Consider the following 27,324-nt stretch of genomic DNA (forward strand, 5'->3'; position numbering starts at 1 on the left):
GTAACATTTAACGAGTGCACAATGCAGCGTACTCAGGTTTACTGCCAGCTAAAGGAAACTATTTCAACAACACTTATTAAACGAGTCATTGAAGCAATTCCCTTTTACTGGCAACAAGGCAAGACATGCTGGGTCTGCTTTACTTCCTAAAACAGTTTCCTACCAAGGTTTACAATCAATGGAATGAGCTGTGACTGAAAGAGGAATGTTAAGTTTGTTCATTTTGGCCTCTGTTATTCTTAAAGAAGGTATTGTTTAATTTGATGTAGACATTCACATCACAACTCCATACATGTTTACTCTGAAGCAAGTCCTATTGAGTTCAATGAGACTTACTTCTAGGTAGGTCTGTATACTGGTATCCATAAATGTATTGAATGTTCATATATGAAATAAATGGGGGTTGGGAGGGAACAAAATCTAAGCCACTTAAAAGATTATTTCAGCTGAATTTTTTCAAACCTGCAGCACCTGCTTCAGTCTTGAAGGCATTGTACAGTACTGATATAATTTAATAAGCAGGGTTGCACTCTTCTTATAACAAAAGGGGAATGCTGTTTGTGCAATGGGGCTTGCCATCCCTTCTCCAACTTTAGCATACTGCCCCCCCAAGCCTTTCTTGAGTTTTGGGGAATACTCGGGAAAGATCTGGGCTGCAGCACAAAGGGTGGGGGAAGCTGCTGCTTCATGAAGTGGGGCTGAATTGCATTATTTTTGTTGTATTTCAGTGGAAATGCATGCAGAGCAGTATCAAAAAGTTCATAGTAACATCTCTTCATTTCACATTATTTAGCTTTATATAGCACTTTAGAACAAAGGTAGGCAGAAGATAGAAATCACACTAATCCTATAGATCCCAATTCAAGTTTCGTTGGAATCTTGCATGCTTACATTTGCATTAACAACATGTTTTAAAAGTGATTTTTCTGTATGTTAGATTTCAGTTTTTTCAGCAAACCTAAGTCTGTGATTGAGGCCAACTGAGCAAAGTCAGGGAAATGTAGTCAGGTAGGGAGAGGAGACCACAAGACAACAGAGAAAAGACCATCAGCAGCATGTACAGGAGTAGAAGAAATCTGCTCTCCTCCCAGTTCCATATTCCAGGAGTCATAAGAACATTAGAAGAGCCTGCTGGATGAGGCCCATGGCCCATCCAGTTTAACATCCTGCTCTCACAGTGGCCAACCAGATGCCTAAGGGAAGGACACAAGTAGGACATAACTGCCACTGGAATTCAGAAGCACACTGCCACCAATAGTGGAGACAAAAAGTATCTATCAGATTTAGTCCAGGTTATTTTTCATAAATTTGTCTTATCCTCTTTTAAAGTCATCCACACTAGTGACCATCACTGCCCCCAGTCGGGGTAATGTCCATAATCTACTGCATAATAATTGTACTGCATTTAATATTCTCTATCCACTTTCCCTATGCCAAGCATAATTTTACACACTGTTGCTCCAATCAAACCCTTGATCATTTTGGTTGGCCTTTTCTGAACCTTTTCCAAATGTACAATATCCAGTTTGTGATGAGGCAACTAGAACTGTACACAGTATTCTAAACAGTTGCAGAACAGCACTGTTATATTGGCTGTTTTATTTTCAATTCCTTTCCTATGATCCCTAGGATGGAATTTGGCATTTTTTAAATCTGCTGCACACTGGGTGAACATCTTCATAAAGCTATCTACTCTAACCCCAAAGTCCTGTCCAGAGTCAATACAATTTCAGACCCCATGAGCATATATATGAAATTAAGGGGTTGTTGTTTTTTAAGTCCAGATATGTATCACTTTACACTTGTTTACAATAAATTGCATTTTCCATTTTACCACCCATTCCCTGAGTTTGGAGCACTCCACGATCTTTATTTTTGTTTTAGTGACCCTAAAATTGTTTTAGTGACAATTCAGTAGCATCAGCCAATTTGGCTATCACATTACTTACCCCAACTCTACAATATTTATGAACAAATTAAAAAGCACTGATCCTTCAAGGGTTTGCTTTGGTAAACCCATTTTTTTTGGGGGGGGGGCAAAAAAAATGAGAGGCACAAATACAAGATGGATGACACCTGGCTTGAGAGCAGTACATGTGAAAAGGATCTAGGAGTCTTGGTTGACCACAAACTTGACATGAGCCAACAGTGTGATGCGGCAGCTAAAAAAGCCAATGCAATTCTGGGCTGCATCAATAGGAGTATAGCATCTAGATCAAGGGAAGTAATAGTGCCACTGTATTCTGCTCTGGTCAGACCTCACCTGGAGAACTGTGTCCAGTTCTGGGCACCACAGTTCAAGAAGGACACTGACAAACTGGAACGTGTCCAGAGGAGGGCAACCAAAATGGTCAAAGACCTGGAAACGATGCCTTATGAGGAACGGCTAAGGGAGCTGGGCATGTTTAGCCTGGAGAAGAGGAGGTTAAGGGGTGATATGACAGCCATGTTCAAATATATAAAAGGATGTCACATAGAGGAGGAAGAAAGGTTGTTTTCTGCTGCTCCAGAGAAGCGGACATGGAGCAATGGATCCAAACTACAAGAAAGAAGATTCCACCTAAACATTAGGAAGAACTTCCTGACAGTAAGAGCTGTTCGACAGTGGAATTTGCTGCCAAGGAGTGTGGTGGAGTCTCCTTCTTTGGAGGTCTTTAAGCAGAGGCTTGATAGCCATATGTCAGGAGTGCTCTGATGGTGTTTCCTGCTTGGCAGGGGGTTGGACTCGATGGCCCTTGTGGTCTCTTCCAATTCTATGATTCTATGAAATATGTGAAAGTATACAGTCCTCAGCGCACACTTGTTATTTCTGTTACCACATAGTATAAAATGATGAGAAGCTAACAAGACTTTTATAGTTAACTACCAAGAAATAGTAAAATGTTATTGATGCTCCAACTTGTGTCCTACCTGTGTCTTCAATGAAATCCACACACTTCTCAACAAAGAGTGGTATAGGTTTTTCAGGTGTAACCAGATCCTGCAGGGGCATTCCAAAGTAATTACTTTCCCAATTTCTACGAGTTGGTGGATTAAATGTCTTGGTTTTCTTTTTTTGCTACAAGAAAACAACAGTAGTCTTAGCCAAGTATGTCACTAATGAAAGTAAAACATTAATAATATCTACATAAAATCATACCTGTAACAAAAGAATCTTAGTAACAGAACTAATTTTGAATATATTAATTTATAATGTATTCAATAAAGAGAGCAAACAAGCTTTTCAACAATGTTAAAATCTTTCTGAACTCAAATTCATACAAGATGATAAAAAGCTACGCAACATATGGGAGGCTGGCTTTGATTGTGTTGTTTTCTGAAATTCCTTTTTTTTTAAAGTTCCTTTGTAATATATGGAATATTACTTAGGTATATATATGGAAAGAATGGTAATTTTCTATATTATGGTTCAATGTAAGTATTTTCTTCTTTTAATAAGAAAACAATAAAGGGTAAATTAAATGTCCAAGAATAGGCAGAAATGCCCCCACCCCCTAGCTGCAGCATCTTATGACTGTCTTATCTAAGTTGCTGGGCAACCTAGCAAGTAACACTGGGTAGAAAAGGGCTCAATCTCAGATTACAGCATTCATTGTTGAACAGTACAGGAGAATCTGTGGGAAACGTGGAAATGACTATAGGAACAATCCTGTGAAAATGTGGAACACTTTGTGAAGAGCTCGCTTGAGGGAAGCTGGACAACTTCCAAGACTTCTGGACTTGGAGAACTCTGGCACTTGCAGGATTCTGTTAGCAACTGGGCTTTGCACTTGCTACATGGACTTTGTTTCACTAAGGACTTTGTAAACTAGAACCATCTCTGGGCTCAGAGAGTGAAGACATTTTATAGCAACTGCAAATAGTGTGTGTATATCGTGTGCATGTGCGTGTTTGCCTAATAAAAGCAATCTCAATTACACAGTTGCTTCCTGTGCTGAGCCTAACTGCTCAACTGAACATCCACAACACATAGCACTATATGGTTTGGAATACCATATTAAACTTAAGGGTTTATACGACTGTGGCTTAAATATCAAGTCGCAGGACATTTTTTGCCAATTTCCATTTCCAACTGAAGCCCAACAGGCCACTTCTTAAAATGTTTATGACATATCTTTCCTTCTGTGGCATGCTCTGGCATGGCCTTTCAGGACACAAACAAGCAACAGTGGGGAATCTCCCCTTGTGCAAGCAGAACTTCACTTGTGTGCCTTTGGATGCTAGCTCCTATTTCTCAAGACCTACAATGCAAAACACTAAATAGTATGTTTCTATGAGGTGTGATAGCTCCATTCAGAAGGGAAATACTTTAAACCGGTGAAGATGAACTATGGTTCCACCTTTTTTCTTTCCCACACTGTACAAAATTAAGTGTCCTGAAACAAATTAACAAAATGACAAGACAATATTAAGCTGTTTATAGTTAACCACAATGATAGCTATTTTAGAGGAAAAAACTATTTACAAAATTTCCTGCGTTCTCTATAATAAAACTGTAAAGCAAGCCAACACTATATGCATTGCACAGATCTGAGGTTAATAAATGATGCCTTACATTTAGGCCAACATACTATTCACCAGCTCACATTGGCTTTCTTTTAGAAATATCTGCACAAACATTTTCCCATTTTTGTGATTATTATTTTAAAAGCTTCACTCTTTGAAATTATCAAACCTACTCATTTTGTTAATGTTGTAAGAAAGGGCATCATTCAATGTTACTGTTTGGTATAGGAACTGAAGGAGAACCATTTTGTTGGACTCATGTGGAAAGATCTGAGGCTCATAGAAGATGTTGAGGAGCCTATTGGTAGCTGCTGGGAGATTATCTCACATGGCTCAGAATGGCATTGTAGCAGCTACCACTAAACTAAACTCATATTTGACCTTTTTTGCATTTTGCTACTTTTTTGCATTTTTTGCATTAAAGTACTGTACAAGGCAGAAGTCAGGATAGGCATTAATGATATGCCAGGATTTCATCCTAATTTTTACTCAAATAACCTCCTCAGTAAATCATTTGCAAACCAATTGCCCTCTCCCTTTCCAGCCCTGGGAGGAGCACGGGGAGCATTTGCGTGACGCACTACACACTGCAGCCGACACACTAACATGTCATGAAACACAGTTTGGAAAGCTCTGGCTATGGGTTACAGAAACTTTTTAAAATGTGAAAGTTTACAAGGAAGTAGTAATACACCAGGTTGACTCCATTTCTTAGGCAGCCAATAACCAGTGGCTGCTTTTTCCACTGCTTGAGCTGAAGCAATTTCTGCAAGTAGTGTAACAGCTGTAAAGCTTAATTTCTTGCTTACTCAGTATTTTATACAGATGTCCTTCTAGTATCTCCTACTCTATCAATGCTGCCCAGAGAACTTTGCCCAAAGAACTTCTTTTATATAAAGAAATAATCAGTACCAAGACATAGCAATTCTATAAAGCAATTCTAAAATCTGACAGTTTGCCTGCACTATATATACTTTTAGAATTATTACTCTAAACAATATTTAATATTTTTTAAACTGCTTCTCTGTGCACAGGAAATATTAGAAAAACCAGAACTAATCCCCACGAAAGTCCTTCGGGGCCAATATCTTTTCAAAACTAACCATACAAGCTACTAAAACATGTAGAAAGCTGGCAAAACGTTTTATCTGCAATGCACACTTTTATTCAGTAAAGTTTTTCAACTGCCTGTGTCAAATAATTATCTGAAGAGAGAGCTAAATAGTGTCATAGGCAGGTTTTGATGCAGGGGTTCCTCCCTGCACAGTACTCTTTTGCATACAACACTCTTTCCAAAAGTGCAATCACAGAAGAGTTTCACAAGTTGATTGCCCAAAGATTGCACAACAACCTACTATGCCCAATGACAATACACATCTATATAACAACACTGTATCCTGGTTATGTGTAAGACTCACAGCTGGCCACTGCCAGGACAACACAACACTGGACTAGATCTGATCTAACACAGCACAAGACCATAAAGGAATAGCTGATAATTCACAAATAACTGTATTACAGTTTGAAAGGAACAATTTCTCCTCCCACCCTTTCCACATTCAACATACAAAGTTCACAAAACAGTTATTTCAAATGTTGACCTCACTGACATCTGAAACGCTACATATTTATTATCTTTACAATGGCCAGTAATAAAGCACTGACTATGCTAAACCTGCTGTGCACTGAATACATGCCGCTTTCTAATTAAAAAACAAATCAAAAACCTGAGCCCAACAACAGCAGTGCATTCACCAATAGGAGTAACATTATCCTAGTCACTAAAATATGCCAGTCTGAATAGCCTTCTATATAAATTTGTCAAATCTAACCAGAAATATAGCTGACATTCCTAAAAAGATTCTGCGATATGAAACAAAGGCATTGGGTTGTAACCAACACTACATGAGCTGAAACTATCTTTCCCTTCCCCCCACGCCCCTTTATACCTCTGAAAAGCTTCTTCAGGCATCAAGGGGACCTACCAAACAAAGCACCCTGAATCATCCAAGGAAGAGAAGGGAAATCACCCCAAATCAGACTGAGGAATCTTGTGTCCCTTTGATGCAAGATCCCTCCATCCAATTTTCCATGGGGCCTTTTTCCAGCTAGACATTTGATAAGACCAACTTGCACAATTCCAAAAAGAACTTAATGCATTGTTAAAATAAAAAAGTTAGTTTAAAAAATCTTACTTTTTTGTCTTCTTTTACTTTCTGAGTTTTCTTCTTCATCTTTTTATCATCTAACTCTTGATCTGATGTAATAGCAGGGTTATCAATGCCACCTTTCCATGTTTCCACTGGGGACAGAAGGGGATCTTCTTCACTGCCACGATGTCTTCCTTTTCTTTTAGTTTTAGATGTTGTAAAAGCTTCATCATCACTTGCATCTGAATGTGCTCTCCTATAATAAGATTTGGCTTTGATGAAGAGTGTTTTAGATTTGTATTTGTATTTTGAAGGTCTTCTTTCGCCATGGGTCTTTGACATTCTGTCAGGAAATCCATTTTCTTCATCTCCTTGGGTATTATTTATAGTAAATGAGTTTCGAATTTTAATCATGCGATTCTGACTATCATCTGGAATTGCGTAGATATCATCATTAACACCTCTGTGCTTGAAAATGGTGTCTATAGGTTCTGCATAATTATCAGATTGATCTAGATCATCAGATGGTGCCAGAGTTGTTCTAGTTTTTCTTGGTTTGCCAATACCTGCCTCAATAGTTTTTAACAGGTTTGGATCTAGTTTTTTCACATTGGGCTTGAGTGCAACTGGTTTTGGCTTTATTGGAGGAGGCACTTTATGGTTGCGTTCATGATCGTGACAGTTAAGTGGTGTGCTATGAACAGGGTATTCATTACCTTCCAAATCGAATCGATCTTTTGGGATAAGCTGTACATCATCCCCCATAGGGCTGTAAGGAGGTGGGGCTTCAGTATCATCTTCTGAATCTGGATAGTAATTGTACGTAAGAGCACCTCCTCTGGGAGAATGCAGGAAAACATCCTCACTTGTATGTGTTGCCTCTCTTGTACTGTCAGACATATAAGAATTTTCAATCATGTTTTTCTTCTCTAAAACGTCACTGAAGAACAATGTGAAAACCTCAGTCTGACGATGATATTGAGATAAAGAATACAGAGCTGTAAATTTAGCTGTAATCTCAGTAGCTATATGTTCACCTTCTGTCATTAATTCTTTGATAGCCTCAATCTCAAAAAAGTCTGCCTGACTATCAGTAACAGCCACCAATTGGACAGGAATCGTATCTTGTACTTCTGAAAGAAATGCTCGAAGCATTCCCATAGATGCCTTCCGTTTAGCAGAGTAAACTAGTATATACCCATGAACAAGTTCATCTTTTCTTACACCAATTGAAGAATGATATGATAATATTGTTATCTGTATTCGCCTCCGTTTTTCACCTATAATTTTATCCAGCATGAGGGAATTATTCTGGCCAGCCTGAGCAGCACTACAGGAATGAGAGTCAAGAAAGGGTGAAAGAATAAGATCTACACTGAATGGATCTCCACACATGGCACACATGACAATTCTCAAATCAGCTTCCGATAGGTCTTTAATTGTAGGAACGGGACTCACAACATCAAAATTGTGTTTAACTGCTTCCAAAACTCCCCGCAAAGCTTGTTTTATTTGAGCCTCATTAAATTTGCGTGGGTAAGTACCAGCAGGCACATCTATAAAAGGACACTGCAACTTGTTTGCCAATTGCTGTCCTTGGTGTCTCAGAATCGGCAAGTGCTTGCTAGCACTGTCTCTTTGATTAGCCAGTATTAATGTAAATGGAAGACTGGCCATATATTTGTCTCTTCTTATCTGAGATGCTTCGGTCCTGATTTTAGTGATCGACTCTCCAATAAAAGTGAGTGATTCAATTGAATTAAACACACAGAAACATCCATGTGGTTTGAAGGCAGAAGTCCATAAGTGACTTAGAAGATAAGGTGACTTTGCATCAACTGGCCTAAGATCAAGTTCATATATCTTTCCATCTAAGGCATACTCGTCATCCGTGGATTGAGTCCGAATCTCATTTGCCAGCTCTTGCGCCAGACCATCTTTACCCAAAATGAAAATATTAACTTTATCAATATTGGCACTATCGTGATATAAATTTAAGCGACCGTGGTCCAATTGCAAGAGGCTTCTGGCAAGCAACTGTTCTACTTTAATGTCCATACAGTTTTGGCCACTGAGACAGGTTTCTTTAGTGGGATGATATACAAACCCTATGTGTTTTAATAGAAGAGATTCTCTATCAGGTGCAAGTTTCTGTAAAGCTTTGTATCTAGGCTCTTCACTCAGAACTGCATGAATTTCACTCATTTTATCAGAACTAGGTGTTGCATTCAAATCCAGGTCATAAAACAGTTCTGAATGCTCAAAGAGCATTTCCTGAAATTCCTCTTTGGCTTTTTCAACAATTTCCCGTTGATGTCTACTATATACTTCTCTACTATCTGCCTCTGTAATATATTTAAAAGCTTCATCCTCCATTACAAAACACATAACTTCTTCCCAGGGTTGCCCAGGAGAAATGAACTGTATTTTTTCAAGTGTTTTTTTGAACTTCTCCTTCATTTCAACTCTCCTTTTTTCTGATATTAGATGCTGCACGTGGTTTTGATAGACTTTTTCCGCTTCTAGCGTGCTCAAAAGGTCAAATGGAATTCTCCTGTCATTCACTTTATCTATGTGATCAGTTTCATCCCAGGGTGTTTTCTCCAGCACCACAAAACATAGTTGGAAATCTGGCCTTTTTTCCATTAATTTCAAAGCTTCAGACCAGCTCAAATGCTCAATCTCTTCAAGATTTGACAGAAGTGTGTTAAAAGCTCTTGGTAATGTATTGATGTATTCATCTCTTCTTTTTCTTATATGCTCTTGCTTAAGCTGCTCTATGTGTTTTGAAAATGTATTTTTGGCCTTTTTTGTTCCCTCTAAATTAATGTATTCTTCATAATCTGGGTGATTTTTCAGTTTATTACTAACCGTTTTCCAAGTGGCATGATAGTCTCTCACAGTCTGAACAAGTTTCTCAAATTTATCCGTTGAAGTCACAACAAGTTGCCTCTGTGTTTTATAGGCATCCAGATAGGGAATTATTTTAGGCTTACCCCGGGTTTTATCCATCATTTGTACCAGTGCAGTAAAACACGTCTCTACGTTGACATTGAATCTTGCTGATGTTTCTACTACCAGAAGGTTCTTCTTATTTGAAGCAAATGCCTGAACCTCTCGTAAATAGTGTTCCACACATTCATCACATTTAGTTGCTGCTATTATTATAGGCTTTTTAGATTTTGAGAGCTGAACATAGAGGTTATTCACAAATTTAAGTTGGTCATCAAACTTCCTATTGCATCCTTGACTTACATCAATGCATAATAAAAATCCATCAATGTTTAACTTCCCTTCAGGCATTTGCTTTTGCTCAAAGTCTTGCTCCAATCCAAGCTGATCTGTGCAAATATACATAAGTTTTTCTGCTGACTGCAATTTGGTTGCAGCTGCACGCTTTATATATGGTTGTAAGTTCGTACTCCGATGAGGCAGAAAAGTCTGATCATCAATGAACTCAGTCTGTTCAATAACATGAATCTTGCAATCTATTCCATCCTCTCCACATTGTGTTACGTCACCCCAGTACAAAAAGTGATCATTATTAACAACTCGTCCACCAAAGTCAATTGTGCTAAGCACAGAGGTATGTTCGGGGTAATATTCATCTGCTTTTGAACGCACAAATCTATTGCACAAACACGATTTCCCAACTCCACAGTTCCCCTTATCCTTTTCAGTCCCCGAAAGTCCAATCACACTAATAGCATAGGAAGGGGGACGAGGCTCTTTGTTCTTTGCCATCATAGTGTTCTTCTCATCCTTCTGTAGTTACCAACACAACCAGCTGTAGTGTTCATTCTTAAAAGTGCTTCTACACACTAAAAATTTATCTCCAATTTTTTAAAGGTATTTTCAGTTCTTCTTGGATTCTCATGCTTGCAATAAACTTATATGTTCAGATCAAGTGGTCCATATTTCTGAAAGGGAAAGAAGAAACACTCTGTTAATTACAGTTACCTATAGGTCTACTTTCAATGTTTCAATAAATTCAAACACACACACCTGATGCTTTTAAGTAAGTTAAATATATAAAAATGGGTATGTAGCTCACATGTCCACACTTAAATGCACCTTACATGCATTTAGTGCTCTTATTTTAAGCACATTTACATGAAGAACATGTTCCATCAACATCAATGGCACTTGCTTCCAGTTAAGATCCCTGATCAAACAAAGGCAATCCAAGGAAACATACATGCAATTATATGTGGTCCAGTGTACTGGGGTCCAAGTAGGATTCTGCTGCTCAGAAAGAGCAATCAATACTCATCAGTGCACTTATAATGCTTATACAATAATAACATGAACCCTATCCTCCAATAATTAGATAACCAATGTAAAGCTAACCATCCACTATGAACTTGTCTGGGAAGATAGTCACATAAAGCAGAATGAATGCAGACAGTTTCAACACACAAAGCTCTTTCTACTGCAATATTGCACTGATTTCAACTGAACTTATTTCTAATTAAATGCATTTAGAAACGGAACCTAAAATATGTTTAAAATGCATATGTTTCAGCATGGGTGATTTTTCTCTCCTTTCCAAACAATGAGGTTTCAAAAGGCAGAAAGTTAGCAAAATAAAATTATTATTTTTAAAAAAACAAACTTCAAACAGAAACCTGGGGAATCTATGAATAATTACAAACATTCAATAAATCTAACTTCCAAGTGTTACCAAATAAACAGTATGATGACCAATGACACCATTTGATCAAAGTATAAACCTCCACAGGAAGTGTGTAAGGGGAATGAAGTTGCAGTGGTAACCTCCTAGCAGTGGTGCTACATTAACTGGGACAGGGCAGGAAAAAGTGGACACAAGGTTGGGGGAACTCTGGGTGGAGATGGTGATACCATTTACCTTGTTAACACCTCAGCCCACCTATTGCCATTCTACTCCCATCCCCACGTGCCACTGCAAGACCTCACATAACTGACTCCATAAATAACAGATTATTAAAAGAGTCTGATGTTTATGGAATGAAGATGCTAATATTGATAATGATACCCAATACCTCAGTGTATATATTCATCTAAGTGGTAACTGTTTCCACATACTGGCCACAATCCACAGCGTGTGTTTACACAGGGGCCCCTTGTCAACAATGAAATTTGAGAAGCTCTACTGTTCATTGAATTGCTTCTCCAAATGATATTTAAGGTAATAATCAGATTGTCAGTCCCTTCCCCCATAAATTCAGAAGATATTACAATTTTCTGTAAATAGTTCTAAAGAAATGTTTTCTCTTTCCTGCTCCTCTACCCTTAAAAAAAAAAGTCAACTAATATACAATGTAGAGAATAATTAATATATAGGATGGTTATATGAATTAGCAATAAATACTTTCCATATCACTGAAAATAATTACAATGAAGTATTTATAATAGCACAGAGCAGCAATTTTTAACTATTGTACTGTAGACCACTGTTCTAGTTTGCTTGCTCTTACTAATCACAGAACCTATGTAATGGCACTTGACGACTATTCCAAGCTTCTTCCTAATTAAAATTCAGGCTCCTCTGCATTCTGATGCAGCTGTACTGCACTCTAAATGCAAAAGAATGAACACAAAGGGGACAAGGAAAGAGGTGAAATTATTCTAAGCAGAGGATAGGTACTGTTAGTGACAGAGAAAAGGGACAAATCTGAGAAGTTTTAGCATTCAAAACATTACTCAATGTAGATTCCTATAATACAGCCATAGCATTGAAGGTTGAATAAGAGACTGAAGGACAGTGACTGCTCCGCAAGGCAGCCGCAAAGAGAGCCACTATTCAACTTTTACTGACCCTGCTAAGGGCCAACTAGCTCATTCTTGTATTAAAACTGATCACTCATGAATCAATTATGGAAACCCATACCCAAATAATCTGTTCTATCTGCTGAGAGATAAGAGAATGAATGAACAACCAAGCACTGCCTAATATATCTGTGGGTCCAATGGACCCCATTTCCCATGAGCAAGATTCCATTCACACGGCACTCCAACTGGAGTGAGGAATGGGAGGTACACCTTGCATATTCCTCTATCCCCCTAGAGTCCTCTGTATCTCCTGAAAATTTCCTGCTCCGGAAGGTTCGGAGACACTCCATAAAAGTGTGAGGAGTGGTGCCAGTGTGTCGGGGGGAGGGGGCTACTGGTCCCTTCCATTTGCAAAGGGCAACCCTAAATCCAACCCTCTATGCTTAGCAGCTTTGAGCTACCTTAGAAGTAGGAAAGCAGGACAGAAATGTTGAAAATAGAATCTTCATGTGTGACTTTTAAATTTTTTAAAAAATGCTGAGTACCCACATACGATAGGATCCAGAAAAGTACACGCAGAGCTCTTCCAATCCTTTCCCTGTTGTAGACTCCCATGTTTCACAACTATCTGAATTTAAGAATCAGTGGACCCTCTGGACAGAACATGGGATGCTGCAGTGGAAGGAAGGGAATCAGCAGAATTCAAGAGTCCCCCTGAACAAGTAGAAATACTTTTCTGATCACACATGGTACCTCAGCATCCAACCCAAGGAGTTGTTGTTTTTTAAGTTTAATTTAGTACATGTGTCAATTACTTATAGTGGACATAAGCAAAGATAAGTCGTAAGATTGAAACACCAAATTGGGGTTTTAATTTGGTAACCTGACTCCAATAATATACGGTACCTATGCATATATGCCATAAACAAAAACTTAGAGCAAGTCTCTAATTGACTGAAAGCATACACCCATCAAAACCAATGTCCTAAATTGTAAATATTTTGCCTGCAATACAATAAAGCTAGAGTCAAGAATTCAATATGTATCTCAAGTTTTCTTTAATTTCACCACAGCAATTCCCACTGCCAAGGCAGGAAAATATTGCTCAGTTTAAAAACCATCTTGCCTCAGTGGCTGCATAAACCACTGCACAGAAAACATACACTAATGAGAACTCAGTACTCATCTGCACAAACATGTAACTTCTTTTGATTGGGGCCTTTATCTGACCCACATTTTAGTTCATTCTCTCCTAAAATACACTGAGTCACTGGCATAATAATAGTTTGCAATCAAGACTATCCTTTGTATTAATGATATACATGGTTAATTTTAATCTACTGGGGTACTCAAAGGCTTTTTTTTCTTCTGAAACAAATATTTGGAGAACAGTTACTGTTCTGCTTGAATCTACATTTGAAATCGTTTTTTCCTAGAGAAACGTGCTTGATATTGTGTTTTCATGGTTCAGAGACTAATTGCCATATTTGTAGTGAGGAAGGACAGATGTAGTTTCCTGCATGACAGATGGCCTGGTGACCACGGAGGACTGTTTTGTCTTCCTCTGTAGAATGGAGTGTTTTTACTGAAACATATTCCTCAGCAACTAGCAAGGCATAATTTACTCATTCCTGCTCTCCTGTTGTGGCACACAATCTGGATTATGTTGGTTAATCTGCTCAGAATATCTGAAAGCATTCCAGGCTGGCACAGTTGTGATATGCAGTTTTCTTCTTAACCCTCTGACTTTGAAAGCTTAAGGGATGCTCCATATATACCACCCCAAACTTGGTAACATAAAAAATGCAAATATCCTTTAACTATCACACATGATTTGCTCCTTTAGCAAGCATCCTCTTGGCCAGTCTAGTGCACTGGGCATAAAGAAGAGGCAGTGGATGTATCTGCCTCACATCCAGTACGGTAAAGAAGCAAGCTGGGACACACAACCATCACACATTTCCTTATTCTTAATCAGAAGAACTGACACTCAAGTAGTCAGTGGCAGCTGTCTCACATACAGTGTTCTATTTACAGAACAGGGTACAACTAAAGCTGCAACTCATGTCCTTATTTTTTATATCTCAAGGACAAGGCCCAGAAGAACTGAGAATAAGGAAGTGAGTGCCAGCTGAATCTGCCTCACAATTACTGCTGAGCTCCTGAGGGAGTACCAGGTAGTTAGAATGGCTGCCCTTGCTAACTGCCAACACCAGTCCCCTGTGCTGTTTGCCAGTGCTATTGGTCACCCATCAGGGCCTAACCAAGATCCAGGGGAGACTTTCTTGGAGGAAGAGACAGGGAACTCCATGGAGAAATCCAGCACAGCTAGGGACTAGGACAGGCATAGGCAAACTCGGCCCTCCAGATGTTTTTATAATGATAATAATAAATTTTTATTTATATCCCGCCCTCCCCAGCCGAAGCTGGGCTCAGGGCGGCTAACAACAATCAAAATAACCCAACATTCTAAAAACATTCATTATAAAATTAATTAAATTAAAATCAAATTGATGGCAATTTGATAGCTAACAGGACCAGGGGTCAGGGATGATGGGAGTTGTAGTCCCAAAACATCTGGCGAAAAATACGGTATCTCCATCTCTCCTACATTCTTCCTAGTATGATAAGTCTTGAGCAAGCTCCATCTCCCCCTCTTGTTCTACTCCAGCACTAGGTGCTGGTCACAGACATCACACCATTGGTACCCATCTACCTCAATAAGTTTTTATAGTAAGGGGAATGTTCTAGGGAAACTACTAGGGAACCTTGCCCAAGACACTATCAAACCAGGTGCTGTCTATCAACCATAAAAATGGGGCTGGTGAAGGAGTGAGTTTCCTTTCCTAGCCTACTGAATTTCTAACCTTCAAAATGTTTTTCTAGCCTACTTTTTACTCATAAGAAGGATTTGTCAAAGGAGGGATGAAGCACTTGGTCCATCCTTTGTCAGCTTCTCTTATGAGTAAAAAGCAGGCGTGTAAAATCTTTTGTAGACCAGTAATAAGGCTGCAATACGTAAGAAAACACAAGTTTAAGGATGGGGCAGTAGTGGCAAATCACCCAGCAAAGAATAGTCGGATATCTTGGTTTGACTAAGTACAGCTAAAATAAACTGTAATTTCATACATAACAGGAAACTTTAGATGAAATCAATTCTGAATGAAAGCCGAATTTTTTGCTCTTTTCTCTTATGCCTAGAGAGAGAGAAGGAATGTGACTCTAAGACTCACCATGGCTCATTTGTGATAATTTAAACCATAATGTAGATGCTTGGCTGGTTTAGATTTCAATTTATTTTATAACATTTTGGGGGGTTTTGCTGCAGCAAAAAATCTCAAACAATGTGGCTTTCACCAGTGCAGACAATGAGACTACTTGTGACCACAAGAGGGCACTTTTGCAAAAAAAAACAAAAACAAAAAAAAAAACCCACAGCATGTCCTTCAGGAGGCACTATTACAGCATGTAAAGGCAGCTTTGGGGACAAGAAAGACAGGCATATAATCAACATGTCAAGCAGCACACTGGTACCTGAAAATGTGTTGGAGAGTATTCTCTTGTGAGATATAGGTACAGAAATAGAAAGAAATCATGAAGGATGGCATATTCCAGCATGAGTAATCAGTAGAATGATGTTTCAAAAAAGCAGAGATATAGGTGAGGCAAAAAGAGAGAAAGTCGGTAGAGATATAGGTGAGGCAAAAAGAGAGAAAGTCTGTAGTAAAGCTCCAAGACTGGGCATCTTGAGTGAGGAATACGCAACAGGGATACAGAACAAAAAGTATGTAGTCTAAACCATAAACTAATCACCTTTAAAACAGGTAACAATTCTGCTTTTTCTGAATGAAAAGCAGTCATCATTTGAATCAGGGCCCATCACTGTTTCCTACCAACTGTTATCCCTGCTCCTGACTGATATTTGCCACCAAAGGTGCTATTTACTCTCAACAGCACAGAAACCAACTGGAAGTGATGTTCAAGCACTTCTCTTATGTTCCCAAAACAGCAGGTAGCAGTTATTTTGGATAAAATGCAATTTTTGAATATTTTCAAAAACCCCAACCCCAAGTACATTGCAATAATCAAAACATTACCAAGGCATGGGTGACAATGGCAAATCTGTAACCTTTCAGAAGAGAATGCAGCTAGCACTGGAAGTTAGCGAAAAGCCAGTTCTGGTCACATGTATCAGCTATGCATCCAATAACAGAGCTCGATCTAGGAGTACTCCTAAATATTTAACTGATTGTTAAAAGCAAGTGTTTATCTAATCCAGAAAAGGACATCAGAGTCAACAGACCTCCCCATCATCAATATATTCAACTTCTCTGGACTCAGTTTCAGTTTATTCACCCAAATCCAGTTCAACAGTGACCTCAGACACTGTTGGTGTTATCCAAATACCAGTTATTAATGTCACTAGCTTTTAAACCCATATGAGTGTATCCAATGTTATGCAAGCAGAAGGGCAAGGTCATGAAACTGACCTTTCCCCACCTCTTCTTCCCCCTGTAACCCCCTGATCTGCCTCATCTGTAAATTTGGGAGGGGGCTACCAAACAATGTGGGCTGTTTTATAGGATTGCAGTGGGAGGCAGAATCATCCGATACCTGAAACCTAGTGAAAGCGGTGCAAGATTCGTCCACATCATTTAGGGCAGGATTGTCCCTCACCATATCATATCAAGGGGGGTTGAGTTTGCAGCTCTGCATCTATACACTTAAAAGTTCCTCTGGTAGCCCTCTTTTTAACCATACATTTTGGAGAAACAGCTTGTGGGTGAAAGGCTTGATTATCAATTGTTTCATCAACATTTTGTTGCCCATGCTGTTGTATTTGGATCAACCTGGACTGTAACTTAGCTAGTTTGGTGAGAATATCACTTTGCTCATTAACAGGAGATGTTACACTAGAATTTGTCGTCTTGGTTGCCAATGGAGTTTTACGGAAGCCACTTGTTAAACTCCCAACTCCTGGCATTCAAGCTCTCTAAAATAAGTCTCAGTTGTTAGTACTGTGTATTAAGCATATAGGATGAGCATATGAGCACAATCATAGTTAGCAAGGTAGCAGCATCCACTGAGCACAGGTCAAAGGCTTTCCAAAGGCCCGTTTCCTTAGGAGCCTTTATTGATTGAATCCTTCTGAAAAAATGTTCCTGAGTCCTCCCTCCAAGGTGACCCGTAGAAATCTAAAGAAATTAATTGTCATAGATGATTCAGTCACTAATTAAAAATTCCCTCCTTTCCTTATGATATACTGCAAGTTGATGAGAGTTGCAACAATTATCTGAATATGATAGCTGATGCAAAAATTGTTTTCTAACCAAACTCTAGCCATATTTTAAACTGACCATATAAAACTTAGGGCAACATCACCTTCACAAGAAAATAAGTGTGATATATGAATACTAATTGCCCAGTTCCTCGGGGGAGGTCAGAACCCTGAGAACTGCATGCAAGGGGAGGAGAGTAGGATCCTTCCATCTGGAAAGCTGTGATGTTGCTTGCATAGGAAGAGGCTGGAAGAGTGTGACACTGAATTCCACCCATAAATGTAAATTCATACAAAGACCACCATGAGCAAGTGAAAAACTTGTACATTAAAGCTGCACTCACACAATCAAAGCCCTGCTACCTGCCCCTTTGCTGCAGCTTTTCTCTTCACACAAGCTGCAAAACAGACTAGGAGGCCAGAGTTAACCAGAGCTTCCTGTTACATGAGTAGCAGGAATTATGGTTAATGGCTTCCAAAGAAGATTTGCAAGCCAACTTTCTTGGTTTGTTTCGCCAGCTGCACAAGAGAAGGAGCAAAGCAGCAGTGAGGAGCCAGTATTTAAGTGGCCCTGTGGCAACCATGCTAGAAAGAAGCCAAGAATATAAATTGTTGAAATGATCACATACTTCACTAACAATCTTCCTCCTATGCGTTACTAACTGAGTAAAATAGGGAATAATTTCTTAGAATTTATCAATCAGAGTGACATTAATTGTTCACCAACACTGATTTTTAAAAAAAACCTTAGATGCCACTAAATAAATCTTAGGTATAAGTTAGGAACCAGGTACAAGGACTCAGTTATACAGCTATTGCAAATATGATGCTTAATGAAGCCTAAACAATTGGGAGGAAACTGCAGAACTGCATGCTGTTTCACTTATCCTACTCTTCTGAAGAACTATTTTTCCCTACCAAGCTTAACCACAGTTAATCATTATGTCAGCAGCAATGTTAGCTGTGAAGAAGACTAACCAGATTCCTTCTTAACCCAAGATGTAGATCTACATACTAAGACATTACTGTATGTTTTATTCAAGCAGACCACAAATACTGACCGATCCATGTTAACTTTTTCAGGCATTAACATGATCGATAGGAGAGTTCTAGTGTCAAAAAATGCAGTTTGGGAAACAGGCATTTTGCATTTATAAATATGCTGATGATTTTTGCTTTGTATTAAATAAAGTTTTATTGGCTTAACAGGGAGAATATGAATGGCTAGACCCAGATTAAATTGGGTCATGGGTTAGTCTCACAGAAATCAATGGTGTTTGTTTGTTATAACTAACTTGTTCCATTGATTTTAATAAAACTAAAACGTGACTAACTTCCTCTGAATCAAGCACTACAATATTTAACCAGATAGCTTAATCAAAAGCTACTGTTTTATTCTAAGATGAATGACCCATATTTGAGCTGCTGGGTATTTCAAACATTCAGTTTTCAAATGAAACAACAGCCACGTTCAGGCATGCAAACTCTGTATCAATAGAAAAGGGCACACATGCAAGTCCCATCGCTAACAAACCCAACTGCATCAACTCTTAATGCTTAATTCTCTGCAGAGAAAATGAATGAATTCTTTGCAACAGTCCTCACAGCAGAAGATGGAGGACAGATCTCTGTGCCTCAACTAACTTTTTATAGGAATGGAATCCGAAGAACTGAGGCCAAGGGTGGCGACAATATACATGTTCCTGGCCTTAATGTTAAATTACAAACTTACAAATCACCATGTCTGAATGGCATTCACCTTAAAGAACTCAAATGTGAAGTTGCTGATCTTCTAACAAAAATATGTAACTTGTCCCCTATATCAGCCTCCACACCAGAGGACTGAAGAGTGTATAATTTAACTCTTTTTTTAAAAGATGATGCAGGAAATTACAATCCAGGTATTTTAACATCTGTTCCAAGAAAAAAATATGTAAAGCATAATTACAGAGTTACCAGGCATATCAAAGAACAAGTCATGCTAAAGCAGAACTAGCATGGCTTCTGCAAGGAAAAGCTCTGCATCATTTTTAGAGTTCTATAGATAGGAGTGAGCCCACTGATACTGTATACTGTACTTAAGACTTTCAAAAAGCTTTTGATAAAGCACCTCACCAAAGACTCCTAAGTAATAGACTTAATAAAGGTGTTTAAAATTATGCATGATTCTAATACTAGAACCTGGGGCCATCCTATGAAGGTGAAAGTTGAAACATTCAAGACAGAACTAAGAAAATACCGTACTTCTTCACAGAAGCACTATGGATTCACTCCAATGAGATTAAGTGATGGCCACCAATTTTGGCAGTTTTAAAATATTAGACCAATTCATGGAGAATAGAGCTATCAATGATGACCATGGTCTACCTCCACGGTCAGAAGCAGTGTTCCTTTGAATACTACTGTAATTCCTGAAAACTGAAAAATAGGGAGAGTGCTCTCTTGCTTGCAAACTTCCCATAGGCATCTGGTTGGCCACTATCAGAACAGTATGCTGGACTAGATGTGTCTTTGGTCTGATCCAACAGGGCTCTGTCTTAATCAAAATCTCCCTACATCAAAATATAGTTGTCAAGATTCCACTGAAAGGAAGAATGCAATTTTTATGTTGTGGATATAGCCATAAAATCATCTAGGGCTTTTACTACTGATTCCCAGTTCCCTGTTTGAGTAGCTTGGGATTGCAGTCTCCCCACCACCCTTGGTCGCAAAAACAAAAAAACCCTTGATGGAAGCTGGGTTCTTGGCTTCGCTGCATGCTGGGTCGTGTAGTTTCGTTCCTCCTGTTTGCACAGCAATGAAGCATTCCCCCAGTGTTACATTGTGAATCCTTGTTCGTGACACCTATGGACAACACCATAACCCCACCAGCAATACGGCTGAGTGGCATTATGCGTATATTTAGTTTGTGCAAATTCAACTCCACAGCAGGACATCTGTCGTTCCTGCAAGAGTGGCAAGGAACCGTTTTGTTTTCCTTACTCCTCCGCCCCTCTGCTAGGATCCCATCCACCCATCCAAAGGTCCATTCCAACCTTTTTCTTCTCATCTCTAGGACCTGCCAGCCTTCATCGCCCTCCCCCTGCCCCACTGCCTCTTCTTCCTTGTTGTTTTTTATCATTTCCTGAATTCTTCCCCTTGAGGAAAGCTCTTTCCCCCAGCCAGAGAGGAGCTCTCTAGGCTCATACATGGAGGAGTGGGGGGAGGCAGCAGAGAGACTAACGAATGATATGACCCAGTGGGAACCCAGGCCACCCATTGGCACTTCCACATCTTTGCCAACACGTGGTGATGCCTCACAGCCAGAACAGGGAAAGGTGGGGAGTTAGTCACACACATAAATCACTTTATGTGTGATTTAAGGAAATGCTGGCTATACCTGATGTAAGATTTGACTGTAACATATTCCATTTCCTTAGTAATCAGCTGTGGCTGCCTTCCACTGTGCAAGCCCCCATCCCATCCCACCCCTAGAACTTGTGCTGGTTAAGAAGATGACAGGGTGACAGAGCCAAACAGGCCCACTACACAGCATACTGTGTCTGGGTCAAGAGCTGTAGAGCAGGTGACTTTTCTTGCCACCCTTCTGTTTCTATTTGGTGTCCTCCTGTGACAGAGAGTTGGTAGGGGAATAAGAAGCAGGGAGAAGAAAGCTGCTGCAGGATGCAGCCTCCCACCAAGATTGTAGCATATTTCTGATATGAGGAGCCCAAGGCTTATAGGTGTGAAGGGCCTATAAGGGGAACCTGTCACCCTCCAGACATTGCTTTGATCAGTCCTGACCTTTGGTCATGTTGGCTAGGGCTGATCGGAGTCCTGCACATCTGAAAGGTGACAGGTTCCTAACCCCTGGCCTAAGCAGTATGTACACATTGAACATAATTGCCATCAAGCATAATAAAATGTCTATCATTAACAAATGCATTCATGGGCCTTTGACCTGATCAAGTAGGGCTCTTCGTATTTTCTTCCCTGTGTGGAGGTCTGTAGGCTTTTATTCACATTTGTTTAAATGCAAGAAGAATATCTCACACTATGAGGGAGCCTGGTAAAGCAGGATCCTTATTCATGCAAGGCATTTAAGCAAGCCTAAAAAGAAATCCTCACATATCTTGCCCATTTAACATGGAGGAAGATAGAAACAGAGCACCAAGGGCTGCTGGAACACTGGGAGCAGGGTTTGCATGCCCTTGCTCTCTGTCTACACATACAGCATTCACCTGTTGAGGCAAATGTCTGAACACACCTAGTGTACAGACACAGTTTTTGACAGCAAGTACATGCAGAACAGAGTCAGAGTTAACTAATGATGCAGACCACAGCCAAAGTTAATCAACTGCAGTAACTGCTGCAATTCATGAGCAGTTCATGAGCACATATATGACTAAATATGTTTGTACACAGTAATGTTGGGATCCAAAATGTTGTTCCCAGGTCCATCAGGCCTAACCACTGCTGGTAATTTGCTGGCTGCTCATCCATTTTCTAAATGCACTGCACAAGATGAGACAGCCCCTCACTCTTTTCATAACTTTCCCCTGCAATGAAGGTAACTTGAAGGGAGAAATTTTGTGTCTGGCATGAGAACCCAGCCTACCCTACTCCATGTGTTTTTGCACACAAGAGAATTTAGGAGGGGGTAGTCTCATCTTTCACTTCTTATCAGGCTTTGGATTTAAAAACAACTTTAAAAAAACCCCTCTGTTTGAGTTGCTCTTGCTGCTTCCAACCTTCCACCTAAGCCTAGCAAGAATAATCATATCCTTCTTCACACTAGATATCGATGAAAGTTGGAAGTAGCAAGGAGAAAGCCTAACAACATGCTGGGAAGTAAAATCCTGACAAGTCTACAGTGCAGAATGTCCCAAAAAGACAAAATACTCAAGCTCACACACTGACTTCTGTGACCTCAACAGGTTACAGATTTCATTACTCAGTTTCTAAGCTTCAAAATATTTGTACAGCAGATTCACAGTGGAAAAGACTCAATCCTTTCCCAACTATTGCTTCCATATCTAATGCAGGGAAACCAGGTCACTTAATCATGTGTGAGCCACACATGATTAATAGTGTTGTGCAAATATTATGGGAGTTTTTTTGCTTTTTAAAAGTTTGAAGCAACTCTTAAAATAAGGAGTCCATATGTTCAAAGATACTGATAATTAGTATAGTTTCAAATGTTTTGCTTATATCAAGTAAAAAAATAAAAATCAACAAATGAATTATTTGGATTAAAAGTAGCTTTTCAAAATAAATATTATCAGTTTCAATGACTACATATTGCCAATGTAAATGTTTGAGCACATTGTCCTATTAAATATTTCATAACACATTGTCAAAGTCCTTCCAACAATATAAGTACTCTCTGGAGAAATTTGTTGTATCATTTGATTTACTGTGGATATATATACATTGTTGTCAAATATACAAAGAATCAAAGTAGTTATTTCCTTCTCCTTTCATAAAGTTAGGGTTTAAAGTAATTAAGGCAACCAACTAAGTTATAAATATTAAACACCTCATATTACAAACACCAGCTAACTTAAATAATGGGCCAGCTCACTTGATAATATTAAGTAAATTTTGGTAAGCCTGACTATTTCAAACCTATCTTCTAATGAAACAGATATTAGAAGTGAACATGAACAGCAAAGTTCCAAGGTGTTTCAGAAACCCATCACAAACTTTACTTATACCAGTGTTCCATAAAGTGTACAGACTTCTTATTATAGTATCAGAGAAGCAATGCAACAAATCCTTAGTAAATACACCAGAACAACTATTTAAGAACTTTTTGATGAAGCTTTGTGTGTGTGTGTGTGTGTGTGTGTGTACATGTACATTATATATAAAACATGCACATGCTTAGGAAGTGAAATCTTATTACATTCCTTAAGATGATCTGTTAAAAAGTCACACTAGACTATTAGCAGACTAAAAATAAAGAACTCATCTAGAAATAACAATACTGAATCTTCAATACAGGTCTTTCGCTAAACTATTCTGAAGTTAGTGGTTTATGGACTACAGAATATATTATTACTGATTAAAATAGGCTCAGTGGGGAAAAAGATGTGATGAGTTATAAACAGAAAAGAAACAAAAGAATTCAATAAAATTTTACAACCTGGAGATTGAATAAATTCTTGAAACATATTTAAGATGCTGAATGGTTGCATTTGCACTACTCTACTAGAACTCACAGAAGGAAAATCTTGTACAAAGAAAAATGCTAAAATGGTCTTGCAAGTTGTAAATAGCATTTGCAAACCAATCCACAAATGAAGGCTGAATACCTGGATTAAGCTTTAAATCATACTTATATATGTATGTATATGTAAAAACAACTATTTCCTCTAAAAATGTGAAATCTAATGTTGCCCAGGTAGATCACCAATGCAGCGAGACCTCTTCCTCTCCCCAACAGCCCCACTTTCTTCAATCTGCTCCTCAATTCTGGAAGTGGATTTTGATAGTGAGCAGAGGGCTGCAGGAGGAAGGGGAGGAATAGGTCCTCTTGCACAAGCGGAAGTCCACTCTGCTGGTGAATGAACACGATTAATTATCACTCATAATAACCATTTACTTAGCTCATTACATGCCAAACAGCTAATGGTTTTTAACATTAAGTTAGAATTAACTAGTGAAGCTTAGAATTAACTAGTGTTTACTCCAAATTTGGGGCCTATGACAGAGTAGTATTTTAAGAGTTGAAGGCTACAAACCTACACATACTTGCCTGAAAGTAAGTTCCATTGAATTTAGTGTGACTTCTGAGTAAACATTACAGGATTGCATTGCAAGGGGGCAATCCCAAGCATTCTTAAGATTTTTTTAACTCAATGGGATTTTGTACAAACCATGCTTAGGCTTGCACTATAACTGATGTATCATGGCACTAACTTTCACAGGCAATTGTCTTTATACAGTACTCACAACTAACTTTACCAATTAAAAACTTGTGGACTGAAATCGTTAATATTCTGAAATAAATATATACTACATAAAAGAAAATAAATACATATACTCGATTGTAAAAAAATACATAGTTGTCCATGCCAGAGAGATTCTATTATGAACTCTCCATTCATTTTTAAATGGTGATCACAAATATGAATTCCATAATTCCTTTCAATGAAAACTGTCTAAACCGGCAGCTAAAATGAATGTGCAATTGATCCACAAATGTTTGGATCAATTGTACTGCCTTTTTTATTGTGCAGTGTAGACTTAAGAAATCTCTGCCAATTGCAGTATCTAAGCAAGAGGGAAAATACACTAATTATCTCCAAAAGCCTAAACTTAACATGCACACCCACCCACTGGCCTATTTTAGTCTGGATTTAAAACATTTCCCACCTACTTTTCGGGCAAATCTGCGGCACTGGAGTTGCTGAAAAACCTCATGCACAAAAGGACATATGGGAAGGTTTCCACACTTTCCCCTTCTCTTCACCCTCCCACCGAAGTTATTGTGCATCTTTCCCACGTCGAACTGTCACTCCCAGACTCCCATCTAGAGCTTTTCCTTGACAAGAGGAAATCCGGGGTGGGGGTGGGGATTGGTTTTTTTTTTTTTTTGTTTTTTAGAGGCAAGAAAGAACACGAAAGAACTGCAACCAGCAACACACACAGCCCCCGCCTCCTACCGCCGTTTCCAAAAGTCCTCCTATCCACCCTATGGAGTTCGGAAGGGTTGGAGGGGGAAGAGGAGCAGGCCACTCGCGCCTGAGAGGAAAGTTTGCTATGGCGTGATGGGGGGGGGGAGGAGGGAGAAAGAGAGAGACGACCAGAAAGAAGAGAAACGGGGGGGTGGGGTGCTGGAGAGAAAGGCAAGAACGGAAGACCTACGGTTATTATTATTTTTTTTAAAAGCAGAAAGAATGGAAGGGGGGGTCAGGCAGAGAAAGAAAGGAGGAGGTAGGTTGCCCCTTTCCTTGCCGTCTCATCTCCTCCTCCTCCTCCCTCGCTGGGGGGGCCGTGACCAGCTGGCAGCCGCCGCCGCCACCACCAGAGCCTGGTAGAGCAGGCTCCGACCCTCCCCGCCGGCTCAGGCCTTCATCACCTGTCTGGGACCAAAGCAAGCAAGCAGGCAAGCAAGCAGGGGAGGCGTCCGACCATTCCCCTCCCCCTCCTCCTCCGCGGGGTGTGTAGGTATGGAGCAGACTCGGACGAGGCAGGAAGGAAGGAAGCGAGGAAGGAGAAAAGAAAAGGCAGCTCCGGTCTTCCCAGTTCTCTCACTCACTCACTCAGCAGTTCCTGCTGCTGCTGCTGCTGCTGGCGGCGGCCCCATCCCTCCTCGGAACTGGCGGCAGCCTCCACCTCTCCGGCGGCTGCAGCAGCAGCAGCAGCAGCAACCGCCCCGACTCCCGAGCCCCAGCGCTGCTGCTGCTGGCGGCGACGGCGGCGGTGCGGCAGCTGATGGGGCTGGGTGTAGTTGGGTGTAGGGAGGGGGGGTGGGAGTTGGGAAGGAGGAGCGGTTTCTTCCTCCTCACCTCAGTCTCCGGCTCTCCCGCGGCACCATTCCCGGGACTCTCGCTCAGCGCCGGCGGCTCGTCGTCGTCGTCCCTTTCCCGGACCCGCAGCTCCCTCAGAAGAACTCCCGGCGGCCTGGCCCCATCTCTCCTCCTCCTCTTTCCTCCTCCTCCTCCTCCCTCCCTCCCTCCCCGGTGATCTGGGCTTAGTAATGGCGGCGGCCGAGCCTCCCCGGCACTGGCTTCGCCGACGGAGCCGCTCGCCCGCCCGCCCGCTCCCTCGCGCTTACGCTCCGCCGCCGCCGCCCCCCCTCCTTCCCTCGCTCCCTTGCTTCCCCCGCCCCCACCTCTAACTTTACCTCAGCAGCTTTTCCCTGCCTTTCCCTCCCTCCCCCCTCCTCCCAGTTCTCGCCCCGCTGCCGCGGCTCAGCGCGCGCGCCCCCGAGGCCTTACCCGGGCTTTTGCGCGTGCGCGGCAGAAGGACCTTGTGTAGAGAGACGTTTCCGTTCCTTCCACGGGGCGGACGTCGCGAGGCTCCTCCGGTGAAGCCCTGCCCACGCGCCGCCGCCGCCATGCGCGCGACACAGCAGCCTCTCGGGCGCGAGCCTGGCCGGGTTGTATGTGTATGTGTGTGTGTTTTCCTTCTTCCCTTTCCCCTCTCCTGGCCGAAAGCGCCGTCAGGAGGAGGAGGAAGGGAGAAAGGAGGCGGTCCATAGTCCCCGCCTCAGCCCCTGGGATTTTTAAAGGAGTGTGTGGAAGTGAAGAAGGAACATTTTGGGACATGCACACACACCGCGCGCGCGGTTTATGCCCGTGGCCGTGGTCCTTGGAAAACCTGTGGTGGCATCCTCGGCTCTTTTTAAGGGAAGGAGTGGGCGAGCGCATCGCCTGCGAAATGTGCCCGCGACTGAAGAGAGAAAAATCCAAGTGGGCAGTTAACTAAAACTCCATACTTGAAACTCCAGTCGCTCCGAATTAATACCTTTTTAATTATTATTAATCTAGCCATCCACCCAAGCGTTTAGGACAGCGACTGCAACGAGAGAAGTGACTTAAACAAGGCTAGCCGATAAACTGTAACCAAAATGGAAAGGGGAGTTGAACCTTCCCATCTGAGCTGAGCTCGAGAAAGGTTAGCAACAAGTGTATGAGGACTTTGGGC

At 40.6% G+C, this 27,324-nt stretch overlaps 1 protein-coding gene across 2 annotated transcripts in view; it reads right to left on the minus strand.

Annotated features, from left to right (window-relative positions):
• Positions 1-26,745, minus strand: part of ARHGAP5 (Rho GTPase activating protein 5) — a 39,013-nt gene extending 12,268 nt beyond the window's left edge. Inside the window, exons 1-3 of one of the 2 annotated variants that reach the window (XM_081014667.1) lie at positions 26,616-26,745; positions 6,702-10,576; positions 2,911-3,058 (exon numbers count right to left, since the gene is read on the minus strand). In XM_081014667.1, coding sequence (XP_080870793.1) covers positions 2,911-3,058; positions 6,702-10,403 — 3,850 coding nt within the window. In that variant the 5' untranslated portion in view covers positions 10,404-10,576; positions 26,616-26,745. Of the gene's footprint in view, positions 1-2,910; positions 3,059-6,701; positions 10,577-26,183; positions 26,342-26,615 lie in introns of those variants that run through there. The other variant, XM_081014666.1, reaches the window with a different exon arrangement.
• Positions 26,746-27,324: the final 579 nt, after the last annotated feature.

This window comes from Podarcis pityusensis, assembly GCF_964106645.2.
Source record: "Podarcis pityusensis genome assembly, chromosome: 1".
Taxonomy (NCBI): Eukaryota; Metazoa; Chordata; class Lepidosauria; order Squamata; family Lacertidae; genus Podarcis; species Podarcis pityusensis.